This window comes from Leptosomus discolor, chromosome 15 (assembly GCF_034619465.1).
Source record: "Leptosomus discolor isolate bLepDis1 chromosome 15, bLepDis1.hap2, whole genome shotgun sequence".
NCBI classification, from domain to species: Eukaryota; Metazoa; Chordata; class Aves; order Leptosomiformes; family Leptosomidae; genus Leptosomus; species Leptosomus discolor.
Genome location: NC_141405.1, coordinates 4,505,848 through 4,528,311, shown reverse-complemented (window position 1 = coordinate 4,528,311; position 22,464 = coordinate 4,505,848). Strand labels below are relative to the sequence as shown.

Here is a 22,464-nt window from a genome sequence, read left to right as displayed (position 1 = left end):
AGCCGGGGAGGGTGGCGAGAGCAAAGCTCCGTGTTATTGCTAGTGTGTGGCCAACCAACCGAAATCCCTGGGAGTAGAGGCAGCACAACAGCGGCAGTTGTGCCCGTTTAAGGCAGCGTTTCTACTAAACTAGGTTCCTAAACCACAACTATCTCCTAAACATGCAAGACTGACGGCTCCCGTTCCGAGAGAAACACCAAAGCGACTGGCTAAGCCGGTCCTTAACTCAGGATTTGATGATTCCCCGCAATAAAGCCTGCCCCAAGATGGGCGACCCCCGGTTCCCCTCCTCCCGCAGCCCCAGCCCTCTGCCCCCGAAGCCAAGGCAGGTGCCAGGGAAGCTTTTCCAGGCAGGCAGGGGAACCTGGCGGACGCCCACCCCGGTTCTGAAAGGGGAGTCGAGAGCCAGATGGAGACGGCGATTCGATATGAACGAGCTGTTGAAAAAGGCCCTGGAAAGCCAGCCTGGCGAGGAACCGAGGTAGATGGCAACCCCTGAAAGCCAGAGGACAGTGGGAGCTTTTCTTTCACGGTTGCCATCTCCTCGGCCCCCCGCAGGGAGAGGCCCCCGGTCCCCCGGGTGCTGCTCCCAGCTCCGAGGAGATCCCGTGGGTCCAAGCGCTGCTGCCTTCGCCCACCCCCCCCCGCCCCCGGCCCGAGCGAGGAGCGGCCAAAAATCCAGCTGGGGAACTCGAACCTTCCCTGCGGAGCTCCTCGGCCCCGCGCCCGGGGCCAAGGCCCGCAGCCACCCACCGAGCACGACCACCCCGCTCACACGCTCCCGTCCGCCTGCGTCATCTGCTTGATCTGCCGGCTGTGGACCACCTGCGGAGCCCCCTCCGCCACCCGGTTCAGCCGCGTCTCTAGAGCGCTCCGGAGGTCGTTGACTTTCACATCTGGAAGGGGGTTCAGGCCAATGAAGACCCCCGCCCCCTGGGCGGCCGCCTCCTCCTCCTCCTCCTCCTCGGGAGGCAGCAGGTCCCGTCTCCTCCGGCGCAGGTCCAGGTCCGCCTGCAGTTTTAGGTCACGGTTCGGTTTGACGTCGCGGTCCAGCTCCTGGTCCCCCTGGTCCCCCGCTCCTTTCTCAGGCTTTTGGGCAGGAGCGTTCTCAGGGCCTGGGTTCTTCTCGGCATCGTTGGAGACGCCTCCACCCCCGGGGCCCTGCTTGCCTCGCAGACCTCCCTGCAGGTCCAGGGCCGCGTTCTCCCGAGGAGCTTCTTCCTTCACCTCCCCTCTGCCCGCCAGCTCCCTCGGCGAGGCCCGCTGCTGCCCGCCGGCGCCCTCGGCTCCCTCGGCGTCTGCGCCTCTCTGTCGCTCCCGTAGGTGCTGCTCGCTCTCTGCCACGTTCCTCTTACTGGAGGCGTCCAGCGCGACTGCCAGGTCTTTGGGCTCCACCTGACTCAGCGCTTTGGCTTTAAGGTCTATTCCTGAGTCTCTTTCCAGATTCTTTCCTGCTACTCCCTGAACTTTGGCAGCCCCCAGCTGTTCTCTTTGGATGGGAGCTGTAGCTACTTCCACGGCTTTCAGGGAATTCTTCTTCTCGTGGACGTCTCTTCCAGCTTTGGCTTCACGGTCTCCTCCTAAATCCTCCGCCAAGGGCTTCTTTTCCAGGTGGTTTCTGGCTGCTGGGACGCGCTGGGCATCCCCGTGAAGGGGATCCCGGTTCTCCGCAGGATTTTTAACAACTCTGTCCTTCTCCTGGGGCAGCACCTTCCGCTCCCTGGGAGGAACCCCAGGAATCTCACGCCTGTGCCCAACCTCTTCCAGCTTTCCCGCAGCCCCCCTGCGCGGCTCGGCGGGGTCGGCGGGCTGCCTGCCCGGGCCCTGCGCAGGGAGCTCCAGTGGCTCTTGGCCGAGCGGCTTTGCAGCAGCTTCTTGCTTAGCTCCGAGGCCCTCGTCCTCCTTGCCCTTGGGGGGAGGCACAGCGGGCTCCTGCTGCGTTTCTGCTGTGGAACAAAAACCGCCATGTAAAAGCTTTTTCTCCCCAGGGAGAGATTCCCTTCTCCCGCCACCACGTTCCGCGCAAGAGGGGACAGGAGGCGAGATCGCAGCGTCACCGGCCACGCAGGAGAACACGGAGAGGGTGGGGAACAGTGTTACTCCCGCGTGCAGGCGCCGGGGATCCCCACCTCGGAGGCCAGCGTCAGGAATGGCCTTTGCAGAGTGAACTCTGCCACGGGCCGAAGGGATTCGGATCCCTCCCAGTCCCATTTTGAAGCTGCCTTGAGCAGCGACCGGCCCGCGGAGGGGTCACGCTCTTGGGCCACGTCCTTACCTTGCTTTGGCTTCTCCTCTCCCCCCTCCTCCTGCCTTTGCTGGTGGATCTCCTTGTGCTGCTCTTCGATGACAGCCAGCAGCTTTGCCTGCTGGTCGAGGAGCTGCTTCTGCTGTACCTGCTGTTCTTTGATGACCTGCAGCAGCACGGCGTGATCGAGCAGGTTCGCCTGCCCCGCTTCTAGAAAAGGGGGAAAAAAAGAAAAAAAGAGAAAGAAAATACAAAGAAATCTCTGACCCAAACCCCTCCCTAATCATCTCTCAGCACCGGAGGGGCTGCAGGGGCTTTCCTCGACGGGAGGGTCCCTACGCTGCAAACACCGCCCGTTCGCCAGGAGGGAGGGAAGGACGCGGCCCGGCTCTCCCGCTGGCACTGATGGCACATCGGCTGCACCGCTCCGGCGTCCCTCCACCGAGGCCAGCAGCCAGAAGCCCCGACTGGCTGCTCACTAGCTCGTGTGCTAACACGGGACGTTGCCCTCCCAAGGTTTGGGTGGAGGGATCAAACCCAGGCTCTCCTTCCCTGAAGGGGAGGTGCAGGGGAGCAGGTCTGCGGGGGTCGCAGGGAAGGACGAGGCGGCTGCTGGGCACAGGAGCTGGAAGGGGACAAGCCCGGTAGAAGTCGGCTGAGAGCTGAGGGGCTCTCAAAGGGAGAGGAGCTGCTTCGAAAGCCACCTGCGGTGCCTGGGGAAGCCCCAGCTCCGCTCTCGAGATCAGCCAGGCTTCTCCAGCACATCATCTCTTCAGATGCACTGCAAAGACTCCAGCTAAACCGAGCCTGGAAAGGCCGCAAACAGCGAACATGTCAGCTTAGGAGGGACTGGAAGAAGTCAGCCAAGGCTCAGCACCCTCAGAGGGAATAAACCTACGCGGAGACACTGACCCAACACGTGAAGCACAGACGCTGAGCTGGGCCTTTTCAGGGGGCAAGCCCTGCACTACAGCCAGAGCGATGAGAGGCCGCCGTTGCCTCTTCTCCTGGCTTAGCCAAGCGAAGGTCTGCCCTGGCCCATGGCTCGAAAACACCCGCCGAAGATTTTGGCTTCGAGCGCAGCACAAGGGCCGGGATCCCGAGCGGCGCCGGGCGGTTGAACGGCCGAGTGCTCTCGCAGGCAGCAGTGCCGGCGCTCGGGCAGGTCGAAGCCGCAGCGGCGCAGCAAGGCAGCCCCAACCTCCCATCGAGCCGCCGTCGCCACAAACCCGAGCTCCCCGCGCCACGGAAGGGGAGGAAACCCCTGCCCCACCGGACGGACGTTTCGGTGCTGTTTCGGGCCGAGCAGCAGCGGCTCCCGTCAATTCACCGGCTGCGAGCGACGCGTCCCGCGCAAACCGCGTGTCCCCGGGTCTTCAGGGAAGCACTGCTGCCTTCGCTCCGCCCGTCTCGGATCTGGGGGCTATGAACCCGCATGTTGCTCGCCTCCCGCACCAGCCAGCGGCTTTTCTCCAAAACTCGAGGTGTTTCTAGGCTATTGCACCCCACAGGAAACAATGTCAGAATTAACAGCCCGTAAACCGCCATTTAAATTCAAAAGGGATGCTGCCCAGGTTAATCCTTCTCCAGCACGCACTGCCTCCCCCCCGTCCCGCTAATCACCCACGAGGTGATTACAGAGGAATATTTCCAGCTCACATTATGGCACTAGGAGCTGAGGGCCCCCGGAATTCCCCTCCCACTTGGTTTACAGAGAGCTGGGCTGCGAGGGGGAACGCGGTCGTTTCAAGAGAGCAATTGACTTCTCGAGATCTGTTTATTTTTCGCACTTTGCTCAGAATAAACAATGAAAACAGAAGTCATTTCTACTATCTCCTCTCCAAGCCTGCCAGGCCCCAGCTCGGCATGGGAATGTTTGGGTTGAACACGCAGCAGGCGAAGGTTTAAAGCCAAATCAAAGGGTTTCTCGCCCAGAGCTCCGCAAACACGTGCAACTCCCGCATTCGGGCAGCGCACCTCTTCCACACAAACAAAAGGCGATGCTATCTCCCACCTCCTCCTTTGATGGTGGGGAAAGCAGGCCTCGGCTGGTGCTTTGGCTGGATTTTAACAAGCGCTCTTCATCAAAACCATCTCAAACAATCATAAAACAAAAGTACCCGAGTTCACGTGGCCGAGGGCAGCGGAGCACTCAGCAACAGTCCCGGCGAGGCAGCAGAGAGCTGCGCACCCTCCGCCTCGCTCCCCCGAGGCCTTTTCGCCCTTCCCGCCCTCTCCCAGCCTCTGGGTACGGAGCTCAGCTCAGAGCAGCGCAAGCCCAGGGCACCTTTTGGTGACACCCTCGTGGGCGAGCATCCCCAGCAAGTGCCGCTCCGACCGAGGTGGAAAACCCCACGGAAACTCAGGTCCCTTCGTCCCTGAAGTGCAAAGACTCCTCCTAGTCCCTACCCACCGCCAGCTTTTGACACTCAGTTTTTAAACTCCCATTGCAATACAGAATGGGAAAAAAATAATTAGAAAACCAAGACATAACCCCCAAACGAAGAGGAGGGCGAGATGCTCCCCGGGAGCAGAGCCTGCCTGCTGCCACTGCTCATCAGACCCAACACCCATGGCCCCCGGAGCAGAGCGGAGGTGAAGAGCCGTGGGACCCCCCACGCACAGGCTGCGAGACCGAGCTGGGGCTCCAACCCCTCTCGCAAGGCGGAGGTCGAAGGCTCAGCCTGAGGAAGGGCTCACCACACGCACCGGCACCGAGCAGCGGGGGCTTTGCCACCGCCCCCCCGCACCGCGCCGCGCCCCGGTCCCCCGTGTGCTACAGCCCGTGTCTGCCCCACGCCCCGCGGCTGCAGGGCGATGCCCACCCGCCTCCCACACCACGCCAGGTCGCACCAGCCGAACAGTTCCACCGCGGTCTCGCTCTCGCCGGCGAGCAGCCGGACCCCGGTGCCGGCGTGACCCGGGTCCTCGAGCGGAACAGCCAGCCCGCGCCGCAGGCGTGAGCCCGCCGGAGCCAGGCACTCGCCGCTGCGGCCGCGGCGGAGGTGACTCCAGCCTGCAGCTATGCGCTGGCGAGAGCCAACAACAGCGCTGGCTGGCACCGTCCTCCTGCCGAGAGAAATCCCAGCCCCAGCTCCGGCGGGGGGCGGGGGGGAGCCCAGCGCCTTCCCCTCCTCGCGCACCCGGCGCCGCACGCTCACCCTTGCTCTCCGCGTTCTCCTGCTGCTTCTCCTCGGGGTTTCGGGCCTCCCTCGGCTCCGGCTGATCCGCTCGGTCCGCGAGGGGCAGCTCCTGCTTCTCACCTGCGGACAAGCAGAGCGACAGACCGTCGCAGTCAATGAAGATGCTCCTCCAGCAGCAGATGTTCCCCGAAACGACTCCGTGCCGCGTCGTCCCTCCCTGCCTAAGCCGGCACAGTTTATGTTCAACCCAATGACTGCGAGGGAAGTAATAAAAAAAAATATTTAACAATCTTATAGACTGGTGGCAGCGAGCCAGCGCTAACGACCTCAGCCAATTAAAATGCAAGCACGGTTCTAACTAGCTTTTAGACGGGCACTTAGCAATGTGTTACCTGTCAAGATCTTCCGGCTCCGTGTCCCCCGTGAGTTCGGAGACGCGCAGGAACAGCACGGCACCTGACATTTAGTCGGCTAGCGAACAACTGTTTGACAGGTATTATAGTAGCTGTCAAAGCCACCAGATTCCTCCTTTTCCCCAGCAGCTGCTGAAGGGGCTGCGCACACTCGCACGCTAATCTCACGAAATCAAAAGGAAACACTGGCATGTAGGTAGGAATAACCAAACTGCCCGGTCTCCAGGGGGGATTACCCGCCAAGAGGAGGGTTTGTTCAGACAAGACGCCGTGGAGGGAGCTTACCAGGGTCGCCTGCCTTCTCCACGGGCTTCGCGGCCTCCTCTGCTTTCCTGGGGAGCTGGAGCTTTGATTTCTCCCTGTCACCTGCAGCCTCAGCTTTCTTCTCACCATCCGGCCCGGCAGCTTGCGCCCTGGCTTCCAGCGCTCGTTCGTCTGGCTCCAGCTCTCGGGATGGCAGCCTGCCATCCTGCTGCCCCATCACCTCCGGGACATTCTTCGGATTCTTCACGGGCTCGTCAGTCCCTCCCCGCAGTTGGGTCTCGGCAATCGCTTCCTTCCCTTGTTGCGGGCCAAGCGCCTCTTTCTGGGGGCTCAGCGCCGCCGGCTCCTCCAGCGCCGGCTTGAGCAGACGGTCGTCGGCTCCTCCGGGCACGGGCTTGTTCTCCTCGGACTCTTCCCGCTCCCGCCCCATGTCCACGACCACTTCGTCGTGCGGGACGGGCGGCTCGTGGCGATGCGCTTCCCCCACGGGCAGGGCAATCCCTAGGGCGGACGACAGGCAGGTTAGGGGGCTCGAGAGTGGTGGGAGAAAGCAACAGGCACAGCACACCTAGCTCCCAGCTGGCCTTTTCCAGCCCTGCCTTTCCTTCCTCCTCAGGAGGCTGCATTCCCAACGAGAGCATCCAACCCTAAGCCGCCTTTAGCCCAAGAGCAGAGAGCAGGATCTTCACCCAAAACAGCCCTGCAATGTACACCTCCCAGCTCCGAAGCTGGCACCCTTCCCCCCCGAGCTCCTCGGTACCTTGATCGGGACGGTCAAGCTGCACTTTCTCCTCTGTCTTTCCTCTCTCCTCCTCTCTCTTGGGCACCTCCATGGGCACCTTGATTTGTGGCTGCTCCATCTCCTCCTTCTCATCCACCAGCTTCGGTTTATCACGGTCATCCTCCGCCTCCTCTGCCGCCGGGTTCTGCTCTGCAAAGGCAGGACAGTTACTGGCACGGGGTGACGCACGGCTGCGCCCTCAGCCCCCCCGGCAGGATCAGGGCGATCGCTTTGTCTCCTGCAACCCCCCCTTTGCGAGCCGAGCAGCTCTTTTCCCTCCAGCCTCAGTACAGAGACCTTCGGGCTTTTGTTCTGGGGTCGCCTGTTTGTTTTCCCGACCGTGGCTTTTTCTGGAGCTGCCGGCAGGGAAGCCCAGGCCAGGCAGCGCAGCAGGGCCGGGATGGAGCCGGCTGCCGCTGCGAGCCCACGCCGCCAGATGGTAGCATCCTCCCGGCTCCCCCGCACCGGACACCCCCCTCCTCCCCCGAGAACCAGGAGAAACCCAAGTGGGGTCCGGCTGCAGCCCCCCGGCGCTGGCTGCGTGCTGCAAAGCGGCTCAAAACCTCTTATTTTATTTTTTTCTCCTTTTTGTGCATGAGCACTTCCCCAGCCCTTCGAGCGCCACAAGGAGGATGGGAGGGAGGGAGGAGAGCTGCTGCGTGACCCCGCAGAAGGCACAGGGTTTTGAGGAGCACGGTGAAACACGGCATTAGGGGAAACGCCCGAGGGAGACAAGGGACTCTCCCCATCTCTCCCACAAAGGGATATTTCTGGGAGACACATCCCAGTCACACCAGTTACTGAGTTTAGCACTGGAGTAACCACGTGGAATTCGTGGCACATCCCACAGGATGGGACCAGTCCCTCCCGACCCCAGGATGGCAGAAGACGACCCACACAGTGCGAACAGGGGAGTGAACTCTTCCTTAGAGGAGCAGCGGAGGAGGAAATCTAATTGTTTCCCAGCACTAAAGTTGTTCTGCAGATTTTTTTTTCCATCCAACAAACTCTCAAAAAGGAGAAAAAAAAAGCCCAACTATCTTCTGTGACCAAAAAAAAAAAAAAAAAAAATTCCCAACTCTTCCCTGCATTTTCCCTCCCCCATGTGATTTCCTTTGGGGAATTAATTCTATAAACATCTTTCAATTTTCTCCTCCCCCTCCGCAGGGCTGGTGCGATTTATTACAAGATGAACTCATGGGAAAGAAGACATTGCCACAACTTCAGCTGCGTGGGCCTTACCCAAGTTGGGGGGAAAATAAATTAAAAAAAAACGGAACAACCCAACAAAACAACAAAATAAGTACAAAATCCTGGCCCAGAGGGATCCGTGCCAGAAGGACCCAGCGCCTCTCCAGAAACCTGGCCTCTCTGGCCCGCAGCTCCGCGCCCAGCTGAAGGGACGTGCGCTGGGGCTGGCTGGGTTTCAGCGTTCCTTCGGTTGGGGAACGACGGTGGGAGGGGAAAAGGACTTGGATTTTCTGAGAAATTCGAGTCTAGTACCCAAGGGTCCCTCTCTCCATTGAGGGACTTCCCAGGGTTCAGCAAGTCAGGGCAGGACACTCCTCCTTTCAGGAAAAAAAAAAAAAAAAAGAAAAAAAGAAAAAAAAATGGGCTGCAGGAACCAGTGCCCAGCCCTGGACGGGGGCCCTGGGAAGCAGGAGGCTGAGGCCGGGGAGGGGAGCGCTCGGCACGGCTTGCGGATGTTCCCAGCTCAATTCTGGCCTCGCAGCAAAAAAATTATTTACTCTATTGGAGGAAAGTTTGTCGTTAATTGGTTCATGAAGCCGGGAGATGGCTCTGCACGGAGAAGACGGCGGCGCATCTGAACCCCGAGGATCCCGAGGACCGCAGCGCGGGCAGAGCCGCTCCCACGGCAGAAGGGACCGAGGACCCGAGGCAGCCGTGCGGCGAGATGGTGCTGGAGAGGGGGAATAAAAAGGAAGGCGGTGGGGGGGAAGCTCTCCAAGCAAGGGGGAAACGGAGGAGTTAAACCCAGAACCAGCCCCCGGTGCACGGCAGGGTCTGACCCTGCAGCAGGTGAAACCCCCCGTGGGTCCAGGACAGAGGGGCTGGGGGAGGCCCCGCCGCTGGGAGAAGCATCCGTCGTAAATCAAGAGGCAGAGGCATGTTCCCCATTCTGCGAACAATGCAAGAAAAGACCAAAACACAAACAAAACACAAACAAAAATACAAGTCTCCACGCCATAATAAGACAAAGTTGCCTCTAAGCCGTCATTTGCTCAGCGGGAAACAAAATTAAGTTCATCATCAGGGCGTGAATTAACGACCTCTCGCGCTGCATGGAAATCTATAAGGGGCTCTACGCGGTTTGCAGAGAACAATTTTGCTCAGGACGTGTAATAATCGCTCAAACTGTCTCGTCGCCCTCCAGGTCCCTTTGGAGAGCGTTACAGTAACGCTGCGCCTCTTAATGTTTTATGAGCAGCGTCGGACTTTACAGGCAAGGGCTGAGAGGCTGTAAAAGCTTTTTGGCTCCCAACAAGAGGACCTGGGCGTGAGGCAGCGCCGGGAGGGTTCGCTTTGCCTCAGCGCAGCCCCAGCAGCCGGCGGGTCCCGCCGAGCCGCCCCGGCTCACGACGCTCCGCGGGGCGGCCGAGGGAAGCCGGGGCTTTCTGCAACTGATTTGTGCGTGCGCTGGGTGTTGTGGTTTGCCAACAGCCTCTCGAGGCTGCAATAAAATTGCATGATAAGCAACCTAAAAGCTTTCCCCCCGCCACCCCAATTCCCCCACCCCTGGGTTTGGATAGTAGCAGCGGTCCCAGAAAGGCATTCACTCCCTCCTCACACCGATTTCCTATCGCTCTCCTCCACCGCAGCAGCGACCGCGGCCAAAAGCCGCGGCCACACGCCCGGCTCTCAGCAGAGGCGGCGAGACGGGCCCCGCTGCACTCCCCCTAAGCCGGCAAAGGGACCGGGGGAGCCCCAGGGGCAGCGCGGGGAGCTCAGGGACACACCGACCCTCTCCGCACAGCGGAGCGACGCCCAGAGCATCGGCCGAGGGCTGACGAGGGACGCGGGGCTCAGGGGCTGCTCGCGCCAGCCCCGCTCCAGCCTCGCTTAAATCGCTTCGGCGCAACGGAGCGAGACCCGCGAGGTCGTGCTGAGAAAAGAAAGAGAGCACCACGAATCGGGGCAGAGGGACGGGGACAAACCCCTGCCCTCAAACGCGCCGAGCAGCCCCGCAGCCCCGAGCAGGGTAGGGACAAGCCCTCCCCAGGGGAGCCTCGCACAGCCCCCCACCCTCCTCCTCCTCCTCCCCAGCTGCGCCTCCAGGAGCCCGCCCGCCCCCCCCCCCCCTCGTGAAACGGTTACAGATTTCACAAGGTTATCGAATGGCATCACTGAAATTAGTTCACAGTTGTCTCCTGACGCACCAGCAGTAAAAACGAACCCAAATTACAAGAGGCTGATAGTTCCTTTTCTGTGTCACAGGCGCTATTAAAAGCTCGCTCGCACAAAGCACCGGGGAGAGCCGCAGCAGCGTCAAGCTGTTCCTGCCGCTATCAGGAGCTGGGCATAATCCACGTTTCACACATGTTTGGGGCTGCTCCGGCTAATCACTCCGGCGGGGCCGCAGCCCGCGGCCAGGCAGCTCTCTTTTTTTTTGGGGGGGGGGGGGGGGGGGGGGGGCAAACACGCAGAGGCAGCGCAGGGAGCGAGGAGCCCCCCGGCGTCGTGCCCTGCCGCATGCCGGCAGCGAAGCCCAACGCAGAGCCAAGTTTCGCCCGAGTCCGTGTCACACAGACCACCGCAGCCAGGAGGACACGTGGGACGGAGGGAGAAGGGCTCCCAGCGCGTGGGCTCCGCGGAGCGCCGGGGAAAGGGCACTCTTGCATAAGGAGCGTGAATCAGGTCTTTGTTACCCGATATTGCACAACGCCAGAGAAAGAAAATGAAGCAGCAACGATCAAGTAAGGAGCTGAAAAATATTACAAAATCTTAATCCACCCCATGAGACCCTCTAGGGTGCTTTCAAATACAGAGAGAAATTGCCTAATTAGCTTTTTTTTTTTTTTTTTTTAAATGGATAATTGCCTCCATGAGCTTTCACAGGCAGCTTAGCAACCTTTTAACATACGCGCACACGCTGCATGGAGCGGCAGAACGGTTCTGAAAGGGGTTTTATACCTTTCCCGAAGAGCTGCTGACAGTAAACCTCAAGCAATACAGGCAGGGGCTGTAATGGGCACTTGGGTGTCGTTAGTAAAAACACTATTCAGAGTTCGCTGGTCAATACGTGTTCACATAAAAGGGCAATGTTCTAATATTCATAATCCCAGGGCCCACAGGGCAGGGTTTTAATGAAAGTCTGTACAGTTCTGGTCTCCACAACATCAAAGAGGCCAATAAAACTCCTCTCACACGCTGACAGGCAAAAGTCAGATGGGGAAGGCAGGACTGGGAAAAGGCCCCGCGCAGCCCCCGGCTTTGCCTCAACCAGGCAGCTCCCGGCCGGGGCGCGGGGAAGGGGCATGGAGGCTCCCTGCGCCCGGGGAAGGGGCCGAGCACCCACTGCCGGTGCCCGGGGAGAAGCCGTGTGTTCCTGCTGCAGCCCCGGGCGAGGAAGACGAACCAGATGTGAGCCCAGGAGGGCACCCAGGTGACGGGGGGCAGCCCGCATCCTGCACGCCCCCTTCCATGAGAGGATGCAGCTGCTGCAGTGTTTTCCAGGCTGCAGGCTCCTGCCTCTGCAAAACAAGGCGGGTGAGGACGAGGGGGGAGCCGCGGGGGTGGGAAGAAGGGGCACCATTTAACGCCGCTCATTGCTAGTCAAGCCGACATCCTGCAGAGGCACAGGGAGGCACGGATCCAAGGCACCGGGCGGTTCGCAGCAGCGGCTCTCCCGGGGCAGCCCCACATCCTGCGAGCTCCTTGGCCCCCTTCCTCTCCCCATCCACTCCAGCACCATCCCGCTTCCCTCCTCCCAGGGGATGGAGCCCCCCCAGGCCAGGCTCCGCTCCCCGGGGCAGCGCCAGCGGCTGCCCCTGCTATGAAAGGGACCGCGCTGGACCCGAAGGGCGGCCGAGCTTTCCCTGGGAAAGCGCGTTGGGAGCTGCACGGCTCCTCCCTGGGACGTTTAGGAACCGGGAGCACTCAAACCGCCCTCCTCCCAGGCAGGATGATTTAACCCAGCAGCAAGTACTGCACCACGAGGGCGAACGCTGACGAGCTGCGGGCACAGGCGGTGGGTACGGCAGGGCGACCGCCGGTTAGACGCAGGCGTCCTGCTCTGCCACCCCAGTTCACGCGGAGAAGCGGAGGAGAGATTTTGCAGACTCCAGCGGACACCATCTTTTATGGGACTTTTTTCTTTTTTATTTTCCCAGTCACAAGAACACGTGTCATTAGCGCCGACTCCTGAAACGAGCAGCTGTTCTTTGGCCATTACTGCTCCAAAATTAACCAAGACGGAAGAATTCAATTGCATCCCTCCCCCCAGCCCTGCTGAGTGTGCTCGATTGAGGGATCGAGAGCATCTTTTGCTCCGAGTTCAGGGCATCCTAGTGCCTGAGAAGGCGTCTGCGCCTTGGGTAAAGCAGGAGCACGAACGCATCAAACCCCACCGCTGCCAGGGACGGAGCAACCCCGGAGTGAATGTTATCGGCAGCAGCACCGGTGTCTCGGAGACACTCAAAGCTGCTTGGCAGGAACTCAGCCAACAACCGGGAGGGAGGATAATCTCCAGAAGGGACAGCCCCTTTCTCCCTTCCGTTCTCAATCTCTGCGAGGAGATTTCAAGGCCCCCAAAGAACAAAAAAAAAAAAGAAAAAAAAGAAAAAGAAAAAGAAAAAAGAAAAAAAAGCCAGAGCAGAACCAAGCAAAAATAAAATAAAGAAACAGGACACAGCCACAGATGAGGGGCAGCGCAGGGTCAAGCGACACCTGCTAGCGATGGCCTTGCAAGGCAAGCCCGCAGCTGGGGAAGGGAGGAACCGGCCGTAATTCCATCAACGGCCACAGTAAACAAATAATAAATAACGGGAACCAGTAAACAAAGCTGAGGCATAATCACAGGCTTTGTCAGAGCTAAAACCGAATCCAAATTTATATCCTCACAAGGAAAAAAAAAAAAAGTCAGTGCCCATAAATTTACATACCTTTGAGAGCCATGAATGGCTTGTTCTTGGAACGGGGGACAATGCGCTGGCAGAGCTGGTGAAAGCGGCCCTGTTGGGCCACTCGCCCCCCTCGGACAGGTGGCCAGCGCGGAGCCAGCGCTGGGCTGTGCTCACAGAGCTGCGTTCATCAGCCCGAGCGGGGAGACCCGTCCTTGCGGGGGACCCCAGCCCCCACACCCCACCTTTCCTTTCCCTTCCCCAAAGAAGGGCTCTCCCACGAGGTACCGCCAGCGCTCGCACCGGGCTTTTCCAGAAGGCAGAACCGCCGCCTTTCTCGGGAAAAGCCCCCAGGATGCTGTGAAGATGCACAGAGCTGCCTGGAAATGACCCTGCTTCCACCACACTTTAAAAAAAAAGGGGTGTTTTGTTTTGTAAGAGGTGGAGCTGGGAGCAGGGCTGGGAAGCACAACTCAAGCAGACACATACCTGGGATTTTGACTGAATCCTGGGCAATTCTGTTCTCCTCTCCGTCCAGGTGCTCCAAGCCCACCACTTCTGCCTTCGCAGGGGCGTCCTCCGTTGCAGACAAGGTGGTGTATGTGCTGATAACCAGTATTCCCAGGCCAATCCACAGTATAATCTGCACAACGGGCCAGAGCTTCGGTTAGCGCAGCAAAACAAACGGGACCGCTCTGTAGAGCATTCTTCATGCAAACAGTGTCTCCAAACAATTCAAAGCTCAGTGCAATCACACATGTCAATAAGAGGGAGAGAAGAGGAGAGAAATTTAAGAGGCGAGAAACAAAAAACAGTAGCTTTTGGCTGAGGTTTGTATTTGGACGTAGAGACATACCAGTGAAAGTTTCAGATGCTGGAAGCTGTTGAAAAGGCGACTCCCGTGTCAGAAGGGCTCGAGAGCAAGTGGACAGGATGTAAGGGTGGAAAAATGCATGGGGCAGACACTGTCCAGCTGCAAAGACTCATTCCCTGGTATTTCCAGCAGCCACATTAGAACACCATGAAATCAGGTCTGGCTGAGAACAGAGGTGCCCGACCTGTTTACAGCCTGGAAAGGTTTCTAGGGAGCTGTTTAAAAACTCTTAGTTTTGAAGAATAAGATGCCCACACACAAGTCCTGGTGGCCAGTGCTCCAGAAGCCGATAAGAAGTAACTCACTGGTTTCCAGAAAGCTGGGACCAAATAGAATAAAAAACAGAAAGAGAGAATCTGGATCCCGGGGAGGGAAGGGCTCTGCAAATGGCTTAGCTCAAAAAGGAGAGTGACCACCGCCAGAAAGAACATTTCTACACCTTATTATCTAACAGTAAACTGATCTAAGAGGATCTAATTCCACATAAGCCAAAAGAACGAACAAAAAACTCTCTGCACAAAATAAAAAAGTATCTCGGAGCGTGAGCAATTCACGGGGTAACGAGAGAGGGACAAGCAAGACGATGCACAGCAGCAACGGGGGCAGAGGAACATCTGCCACGGTCGGTGCCAGCACTGCCAAATGCCTGCCCGCTCCTCCAAACGAGAGCGGCACCAGTTCAGAGCGCCGAGCCGATGGACTGCTGGCCGACAACGCGGACTGGGGAGATTTAATTAAACTCTAATACATTATTTTTACCTAGTTAATCATTGCAATCGTCACAGTAAGGGCTTCTCATGGAACCTGGTTTGCACATCAACGTGCCACTGGGAATGACTGGTAGGAGAAAGTCAGCAAGAGTTTGTGCCGAGGAAGCCAGCAGAGAAGCGGCACCCTCTGCCAGAAACTCGGGTCTCCCCAGAAACCCCTTTTCACAGCAGACCACGGAAGCAACAGGAACCACCGCAGGCGAAACAGAGCGCGCTTCTGCAATGCTGGGAAGCCGAAAGTTTGCAGCAAATTGGTATTTATGATGCAGCCATTCCCCCCTCTCTCCCACCCCTGCTGCGTGTGTGCTGACTGCAGGCTGCTGGGGAGAGAACACCACCTCTTCCACCACATGTCTCACAAGAACGACTCGCTATGCACGCTGCACGAGGCGACCGTAGAAAAGTCTCGATCTGCAAAGGCAAAACGCTGCTTTGGGACTCGACCTTGTGGCTGCCCAGTCCAGCAGGAACCACACAAGCTGCCCGGCCCCTTTGCAGAGCGGTGCAACACCCAGAGTTACTGGTGGTGCTGGCTTGGGCTGTGACAGCAGCTCACGACAGGCCCACACCCCGCAGGGCTCATCCTCTCCCCCCCAAAACCCCGACCCTGCAGCGCTTGCATCACGATTCACAAAAAGCACAACAAAAGGATGTAACTCAGTGTGGGGAAAACCAGGAACGGCCGCAGGGGAGCAGCGCTCCAACTGGAAGCTGCCAGAGGGAGAAAACTGAAAATAAAAGGGAGAAGCGAAATTGAAAGGAGAAGTCAAAACACCGGCAGCCCCAGGGGAGAGAGGAGCAGGCTAACGCCTCCCTCTCCTTCCCTGGGCTGAGGGAGATCGCCCAGAAACACGGGCCAGCGGGGTCAGAGCCTCGGGCCCAGGAGCCCCCGTCCTCAGCACGGCCCTGCAGACAGACAGACGCCTTCAGAAGGAAAAGGGACGTGAAGCAGCTCTGGACAAGGGGCGAGCAGCATGGCTAGGGAGCAGAGGCCAGACCTTCGAGAGGTTGCAAAGGAAACAGCAGTAAAAGCTGCTCCCTGCCTTGCCGCGTGGGTGCACAAAGAGCAGATATCCTGCCACCCGGCTCGGGCCAAAAGCGGAGTCAGCAGGTCCCTGCCACCGCTGCCCTCGGCTTGGAGCTCGTCCACTTCCTCCCCTCACACAATCCACAGCCCCGTTGTGCGACTGGAAGGCTCTTCTGGCGTCTTCCAGAAACAACAGCGGAGAGGAAGAACGTTTCCATAAAGAGGATCTATTCTGGTGCCACAGGAACTAGGAGCAACGTGGGAGAGAAGGGAGCTGTAGGAAACGGCTGAAAACATTAAAATGTTTTAAAAGGGGTTTTGTTGTTTCTTATCTTAGTGGGGAACCGCGGGCTCGAATGCCTTAGCTGCAAACCCCTTTGATTGTTTAACATTTGGAGTTCATCTGTGAGCTTCCCAGAGCGGCGGGTACGGGCACACATGGCAGTCCATGAACAGTCCACAGGCTGGGCTGCCCGGGAACCAGCAGCCGCCCCTCGCACGCCTCCTCACCCACCCTGTCAGCAACTGAAGGCCAGAATAAAGAGGTCCCCAATTTGGCTTAATTCCACGGAGAGACGAATGACATGGAAAACCAGGCGGTTTGTACTCAAGGGACCACCGAGGCTAACCTGGCAATGGAAGGAAGAGGAACGTGGGGTGCAAGGAGCTGGTGGCTCAAGGAACCCCACACAGGCAAGAGTAGCCACTGACCCTCCAAGCGTCCAGCTGAAGAGCTGAGAACCTGCAGCAAGGGGAGGGACAACACTGCCGAGCAGTTCAAGCCAGTGTCCGGTCCCCCAGGGAGGATCTCCCCCCACCTCTGAACAGCAAACCCGCCGAGAGCAGAGCCCCCTCTCCAGAAGCACCTCTCGACGCGGGCACGGCCAGAGGACGTGCAAACCCCCCTGGCTGCCGCCTCCTCCAACAGGCGGGTCAGCGAGGCGAAGGCCTGTCTCCCGAGAGGAGTGCTCCGAGCATGGACGGGAATTCAGGAGAGGAAGTTTACGCGCCCGTTTCCTCTGCTGGTCGCTTTCCCTTGGCTGTCCTTCCTCCCAGAAGATAACTCGAACTTTGTACAGAAGGGTCATGAGCTCAGACCAGCTCCTCTAACCACGCCTGAGCCATCAGCGGGAAGCAAAAAAAAAAAAAACAATTGCATTTGTGTGGAGTGACGACATCCTCCAAACTGCGCTGTTTTGGACACGGAGCGTTCGGGGGGGGGACAGAGTCACGGTGAAGGAATGCAGAGCCCGGTCACCGCCGGGTTCCTCCGCTGCGCTGCGACAGAGGCGCTGCCTTCCGAGGGCGCCCGCGGCGAAGGTGCGCTGAGCGCCGCGCCACCAGGGCAGGGCAGAGGGGAATCTCTTTTCCATCCGCACAGGAGCGAGGCCAGGGGGGTCATTCCCTGACCTCGAGCGGCCTCTCCGCAGCTCCTCTTCCCCAACTGGGACAACAGCAACTCCGGCCTCCCTAGGAGGGGCCTCTCGGACAGGCTTGTGTCAACACTGGGAAGCCAACACCTTCCTGTTAGAAGTTAAACACTCTGTTTACAGACCTTAACGCGACCTTCAGCAGCACTCTGCCAAACCTCGCTCTGCTCCCCGCCCCGAGGCTCCCGGAGGGCAGCAGAACGCGAACCCGCACCTCGATGGGAACACGCGTGATGCTTCACCACAACAAAGGGGACGCTCTCCCCAGCTCATTCCCAGCACCACATGCCTCACTTCAAGCTTTTTTAACTGCTCTGTTACCCGATCATCTTCCCAACACAGCGAGCCTCTCAGCCAAGCCACCCCCAAGCCCCAGCGATAACGAACAGCTCACTGGCAAAAGCCAGCGGTGCTCTTCGCTGGCCAGCAAACATCTGGGACTGCCCCTATCCCTCCCCCCAGAACCCTCTTCACTACTTTTAGTGCAGCTTCCCTGTTTTGTAGCTTGCACCACCTTCCCAGCTCTGTAAATCTGAATTTCCTATCTCACCAGCCCCGTAAGCTGCCCGAGATGGGACTTTGTGGGATGCCAGAGGGGGCCCAATAAAAGCAGCCAGTTCTCAGCAGCAGAACCAGGACAGTCGAGATAATTCAGGCAAGCGTTAAGAGCTGGCACTGAGAAGGTCTGCTGCTTTGGAAGCAAGCTAAAGGTGATGGAGGGAGAGAGAACACACGTGCGTTGTGCAGACAGGGAAAAGCAGGGAGGGACAGCTATGCCCAGGGCTGGCTCCGTCTCCCCCTTGACTGCCACTTCTCACCGAGGCATATTTTGATGGAGTGGAGCGCCTGATCAAAGAAAAGCAGGAATGAAGGAGGAGACCAAAGACAGAGCTTCGGGGAAAGAATAAATGAGTCTTTGCAGAAGACCTGGAGGAACGAGGAGAGGGTGGGCCTAGAATTCAGCTCCAGAGCGGAGGCGGGGGGGTGCTGTGCAGCCCAGCGCGGTTCTGAGGGCAGGTGTGCCCTCGCCACAGCACTTCAGAGCATCGGTCAAAGCAAGTATGCAAACCTGACAGGCGATGGATCACTCAGAAGGCTGGACAGCTTGGGACCAGCCCCTTGAAACACCAGGGTAACCTGGGGGCTGATGCTTTAGATAAGCCCTTATTCCTTTGTGGGGATTTCTGCAGGACAAACCTCTTCACCAGCCTTGTGACCAGCGTTTCAGGTCAAGCATTGTGAAGGCCCCAGTGTTCAACCCCAGGCAGCTGACAGTCGCCTCTGGGCAGCCAGTCTAAGAGCTCAGCACATCCTAAGTGCAGTTTCAAGGCACTGCAGAGAAACGTCCTGGCTCGGCCGGAATAGAAAGCAATTCTTGAAAGTGCTCTTTGTTTCCCTGAAAAATCCAGGCTGGCATTCAGACTCCTGCTTGGGGTTTCAGTCAAAGAAGTTAGAACCAAAGTGTCAGAATTCAGAGTGAAAGCTGGAAAGTTGGACTATTTCCTCGTGTCAGAGAAAGCACGGGAAGAGGAAAAAAAAAACCAACAAAAAAACACACACCCTGCTTAAAAACTTCATGTACGTTTGCAAACCCACAAGTCATTAAACACAGAAAAAGCCATTAGTTCTGTAGGACCCACAAAAATGTCGTGCTCTCCCCCTGCTGACTCTGCAGTTTGCCGAAAACCTTATTCCCAGCCCAGCACTGTCGTGACTGGTAACGCTGGGGCAGAGGCCTGCTAAAAGGCAGTGGATTCAATTATTGTTAGAAACAAACCAAAACACGGTAATTTCAGCGCCACAAAAGCACAGTCTTTGCAGAAGCAGAGAGACCAAGCCCAGCAAAAAGCCACTTTGTCTCAGTCCCCGAGGAGGCCAATTCAAACTGGAGCAAAAGGAAAAGCTAAACTTCTAACAGCCTCTGAACGACCCCGATTTTTTAAAAAATCCATTCCTGAAGCAACACCTCTATGTGTGTGTTCCTTTTTATTATTATTTTCGTTGAAACCAGAAAGCTGAGGGTCAGCAGCGAGGCCTGCATCGCTGAGGAACGGTGTTTATTTTACCCAGCCCCGGCAGGTTGGGATGTAAGGGACGTCAAGGTTTTACGGGCTGCCTGGACTTTCCATTCTGCAGAGACAGAACCTGGAGTCCACCAGAAGGCGGACTGGAAGCAGCATTTTATGCACCAAATAAAGGCTTCACGTGCTGCTGGAGGGACAAAAAGAGCCGGTATTCCAGCACGGGGCAGGCCATGCACTGGGCCGGCACCTCCTCTGCTGCTGCCTGCATGCCCATAAGTGGTGCTGCTCAGAACAGCCGACCAGAACAGCTCCCACCTGTACTGGGCAGACTGGAGGGGGAGGCTGGAGGAGGGTGTTGAGCAGTTTCTCTGCTGCAGCCAAATTAACTACATTCCCAGGCTCTGCCGAGGGCTTAGGGGGATGTCAAGCAGCATCAGCACTGACCTGTGAACAAAGTGCATTCTTGTGGATCTTCTTGTAAATAAGAGCCGGGCAGATAAAACAAATGAGGCTTCCCATGGTAGCACCTGTCAGGCCCAGGACCGTTTCCACTGGTAAAGGAGAAGAGGAGTCAGCAAAGGCCCCTTCCAGGACTGCCGGCGTGGCTGCCTGAGCCCCTGGGCAGGCTGGGGCGCGAGCCCAGCGAGCCTGGCCACCCCACCCAGAAAAGCAAATAAAAGAGAGCAGAGAAACCAGGTGAGCAACCAACCCTTGCCCCTGACCCCTCACTCACCGTTCGGGATCATGATGCCTCCTACCATGGTTCCAAACACAACAGCCAGCGTCAGGGCCTTGAACCGAAGCGGGGGCATGTAACCCCCGGCAGCGAAGGTGCCGTCTTTTTGCTGGAAGAGAAAGGGCAGGAGGGGGAGGATGAGTTTAGCTCCTGCATCGCAACCCCACAGTTCCTGAGCAATTACCCCAGCAGCTTCGTCGCCTCCACACCCTGGTCTCCACAGAGGTCAATGCTGGGGGCGGGGGGGCAGTTAGACGTGGTTGAGTAGTTTTAATACACAACTGCATCTGAACCTCCACCACAAGAGCGAGGGGCGGCTCCGAGCCAAAGCTGCCGTTTCCATCCTGCCCCAAATGGGAACGGTACAGCTGCAGCCCCGTCCCTGTGCCAGCGCCGCAGCCGCCCAGCCTCGGCGAGTGGCCCCAGGGCCAGAGGCATGAGAAAGAAGCGCAGCTGAGAAGGCAGGAGGGGAAAGGGTCACAGGGGGAAGAGCTCTGGTTTTGCTACAGTCCCCTAACACCTTGGGCTACTCCCACCGCGTCACACCACAGGTACCGGCTCTTCTGACTCGACGGAAGACACCCCAGCTAGATGGCAGAGAGGAGGCTCGGTGCTGCTGGGGAGCTGCTGATACCGGAGGGTTTCCAGATACCCTCCACTTCCCATCCCATCCCCTCTGTCTGAGCAGAAGGCAGAGGACCCAGCGAACCCACATGCCCTGGAGAACCAGCAGGTCCTCGCTCTCCTGGCTGCACAGATGGGAGAGGAAAGCAAAGTGACGCACTCAGAGCTCCAAGAGCAACGAGCTGAGCCCAGGCGAGAACCAAGGTCTTCCCAAGCCTTTCCAGCGCTTACTCCTCTGCACTCGCTGGCTTTCACCGACCGTCTTCCCCCATCCTCAGGCCCTCCTGACGTGAGAAAAGAGCCGGGGGCTTCTCACAGGCAGAAGTGGCAGGATTTAGAGCTATAAATTGCTCAAGTTTTATTTCCTGCCCTAAGAGGTTTCTATTTATGCAGATACACAAAAGCCTCAGAACATTCCCACAATCTCTTACTGTTATTTACTGAATACCATCGGCATGCTTAGTGCCGTACAATACACAGAGGAGAACACGCTACTGCCACAAGGGACTCACAGTCTAAATCAGACAGACCAACTATAGTCACAAAGGCTGTCTGAAGATCTGACCCTGGGAAAGGTGAACGTGTGGGAGAGGGCTATATTCCACCGCATGCTTCTGCCCCAGCCCGGCACCAAACAGCCAGGGGAGGCACTGGAGGAAGGGGACATCTGAACCCCGGGGCGGGGGCGATCTGCTCTGGGGGCTACTGACAAAGGTGGAAGGATGAGAATAACAGAGCAGAAATGAGCAGGCACACACAGAAGCGAGAAGAAATGAGGCTGGGCTGGGCTCGGAGGCCAGGAACAGAAGCTTGAGCTCAATGCAAAGCAAAAATCGAGTTGGCCAGGAAAAGGATGCCAGCTGGAGCAGCAGGAAATAAGGAGGCTCCTCTGTTTCCAAAAGCACATTTCTCCCTCTTCCCGAGGGGGAGAACCACTCTGGCTCTGAACTGTGTCACACTTCTGTGCGAGGGCCGAAATCCCCGCCGGGGCAGGGAAGTAGCAGCCACGGGACTTGGGGCGCAGCGGAGCAACAACAGGCTTCAGGCTCCCAACCCCAGCGCTTCTGCCCACGAAATTCCTCTGCAGAGAGGACAAGAACCTCGGAGTCCCAGAGATTAAGCGTTCTGCAGAGCAGGATTTAGACTGCCACAGGCCTCCTGCTGCACCGCTACCACACACCAGGCAGTTGGGATTTTACTGCGAGTTGAGGGTTTGTCCCTCCGGAGAGCGAGTACCTACCACAAGTCAGAAACACGCAGTTGTCAGGGGAGCCCCAGAGAACCAAGGCACATTTGTAGCCCAGGACAGCAGCAGAAGCCCAAGAGTCCCAGTAGCCCTTCAAAAAGCAAGTTTCCAAGGTGCACACCAAGGCAGCCAGCTGCTCCCGGCCACACAAGAGGATCTTACCTGCTGCTCAAAGAGAAGGGTGTTCAGCGCCTGTCTGCACGGCAGAATCATCATCGGGAACCCCACAGCTACCGACATCATGAATCCCACTCGAATCATCTCCGTCACCAGGTTGGAAGGGAAGTTCATGAGGACGTTCCCAGCAATGGCTTCAGTGTAACTCACGTAGCCAAAGAAGCCCACCTGTCCAGCAGGAGGGGAGGTGAGCGGAGGGGGTTTGGCTCCAAAGCACATTCCTACCCGCTCCTTACACAAGGGTGGAGGTCAGCGACCTCCCACGAGTTAGGCCCAGCCAGCCAAGGAGGGAGTGTGGGACCACCTCCACGGGCGACCCGCCAGCAGCCCCAGCACGCCCAAAAGGCGAGACGGGCGGTTAAGGAACAGCGGGACCTTCCCAAGAGCAGAGGCAAGACTCTCCCCAGATACAGGGGGCTTTCAGGAGGACGTTGCAGCGAGGGAACGCCGCCACTGCCCGTGACACAGAGCAGCGACACTCACTGCCAGGCCCACGGACGTCCTCCGACAAAGGAGGGGCCGTAACGATTCCCCGCAGCAGCCGAGCTCACGGGGCAAGGCTCTTCTCAGGAATTAACAACTCCGTTTTATGAACTGGCGCTTTATGAGGCAGAACTTCCTGCGCATCCT

At 58.2% G+C, this 22,464-nt stretch overlaps 1 protein-coding gene across 1 annotated transcript in view; it reads right to left on the bottom strand.

Annotated features, from left to right (window-relative positions):
- Window positions 1-743: 743 nt before the first annotated feature.
- Window positions 744-22,464, bottom strand: part of SLC38A10 (solute carrier family 38 member 10) — a 35,672-nt gene continuing 13,951 nt past the window's right edge. The window contains exons 8-16 of the mRNA XM_086473448.1: window positions 21,820-22,002; window positions 19,785-19,896; window positions 19,496-19,602; window positions 13,416-13,569; window positions 6,826-6,996; window positions 6,087-6,566; window positions 5,401-5,508; window positions 2,276-2,455; window positions 744-1,946 (exon numbers count right to left, since the gene is read on the bottom strand). Coding sequence (XP_086329574.1) covers window positions 772-1,946; window positions 2,276-2,455; window positions 5,401-5,508; window positions 6,087-6,566; window positions 6,826-6,996; window positions 13,416-13,569; window positions 19,496-19,602; window positions 19,785-19,896; window positions 21,820-22,002 — 2,670 coding nt within the window. The 3' untranslated portion in view covers window positions 744-771. The remainder of the gene's footprint in view (window positions 1,947-2,275; window positions 2,456-5,400; window positions 5,509-6,086; window positions 6,567-6,825; window positions 6,997-13,415; window positions 13,570-19,495; window positions 19,603-19,784; window positions 19,897-21,819; window positions 22,003-22,464) is intronic.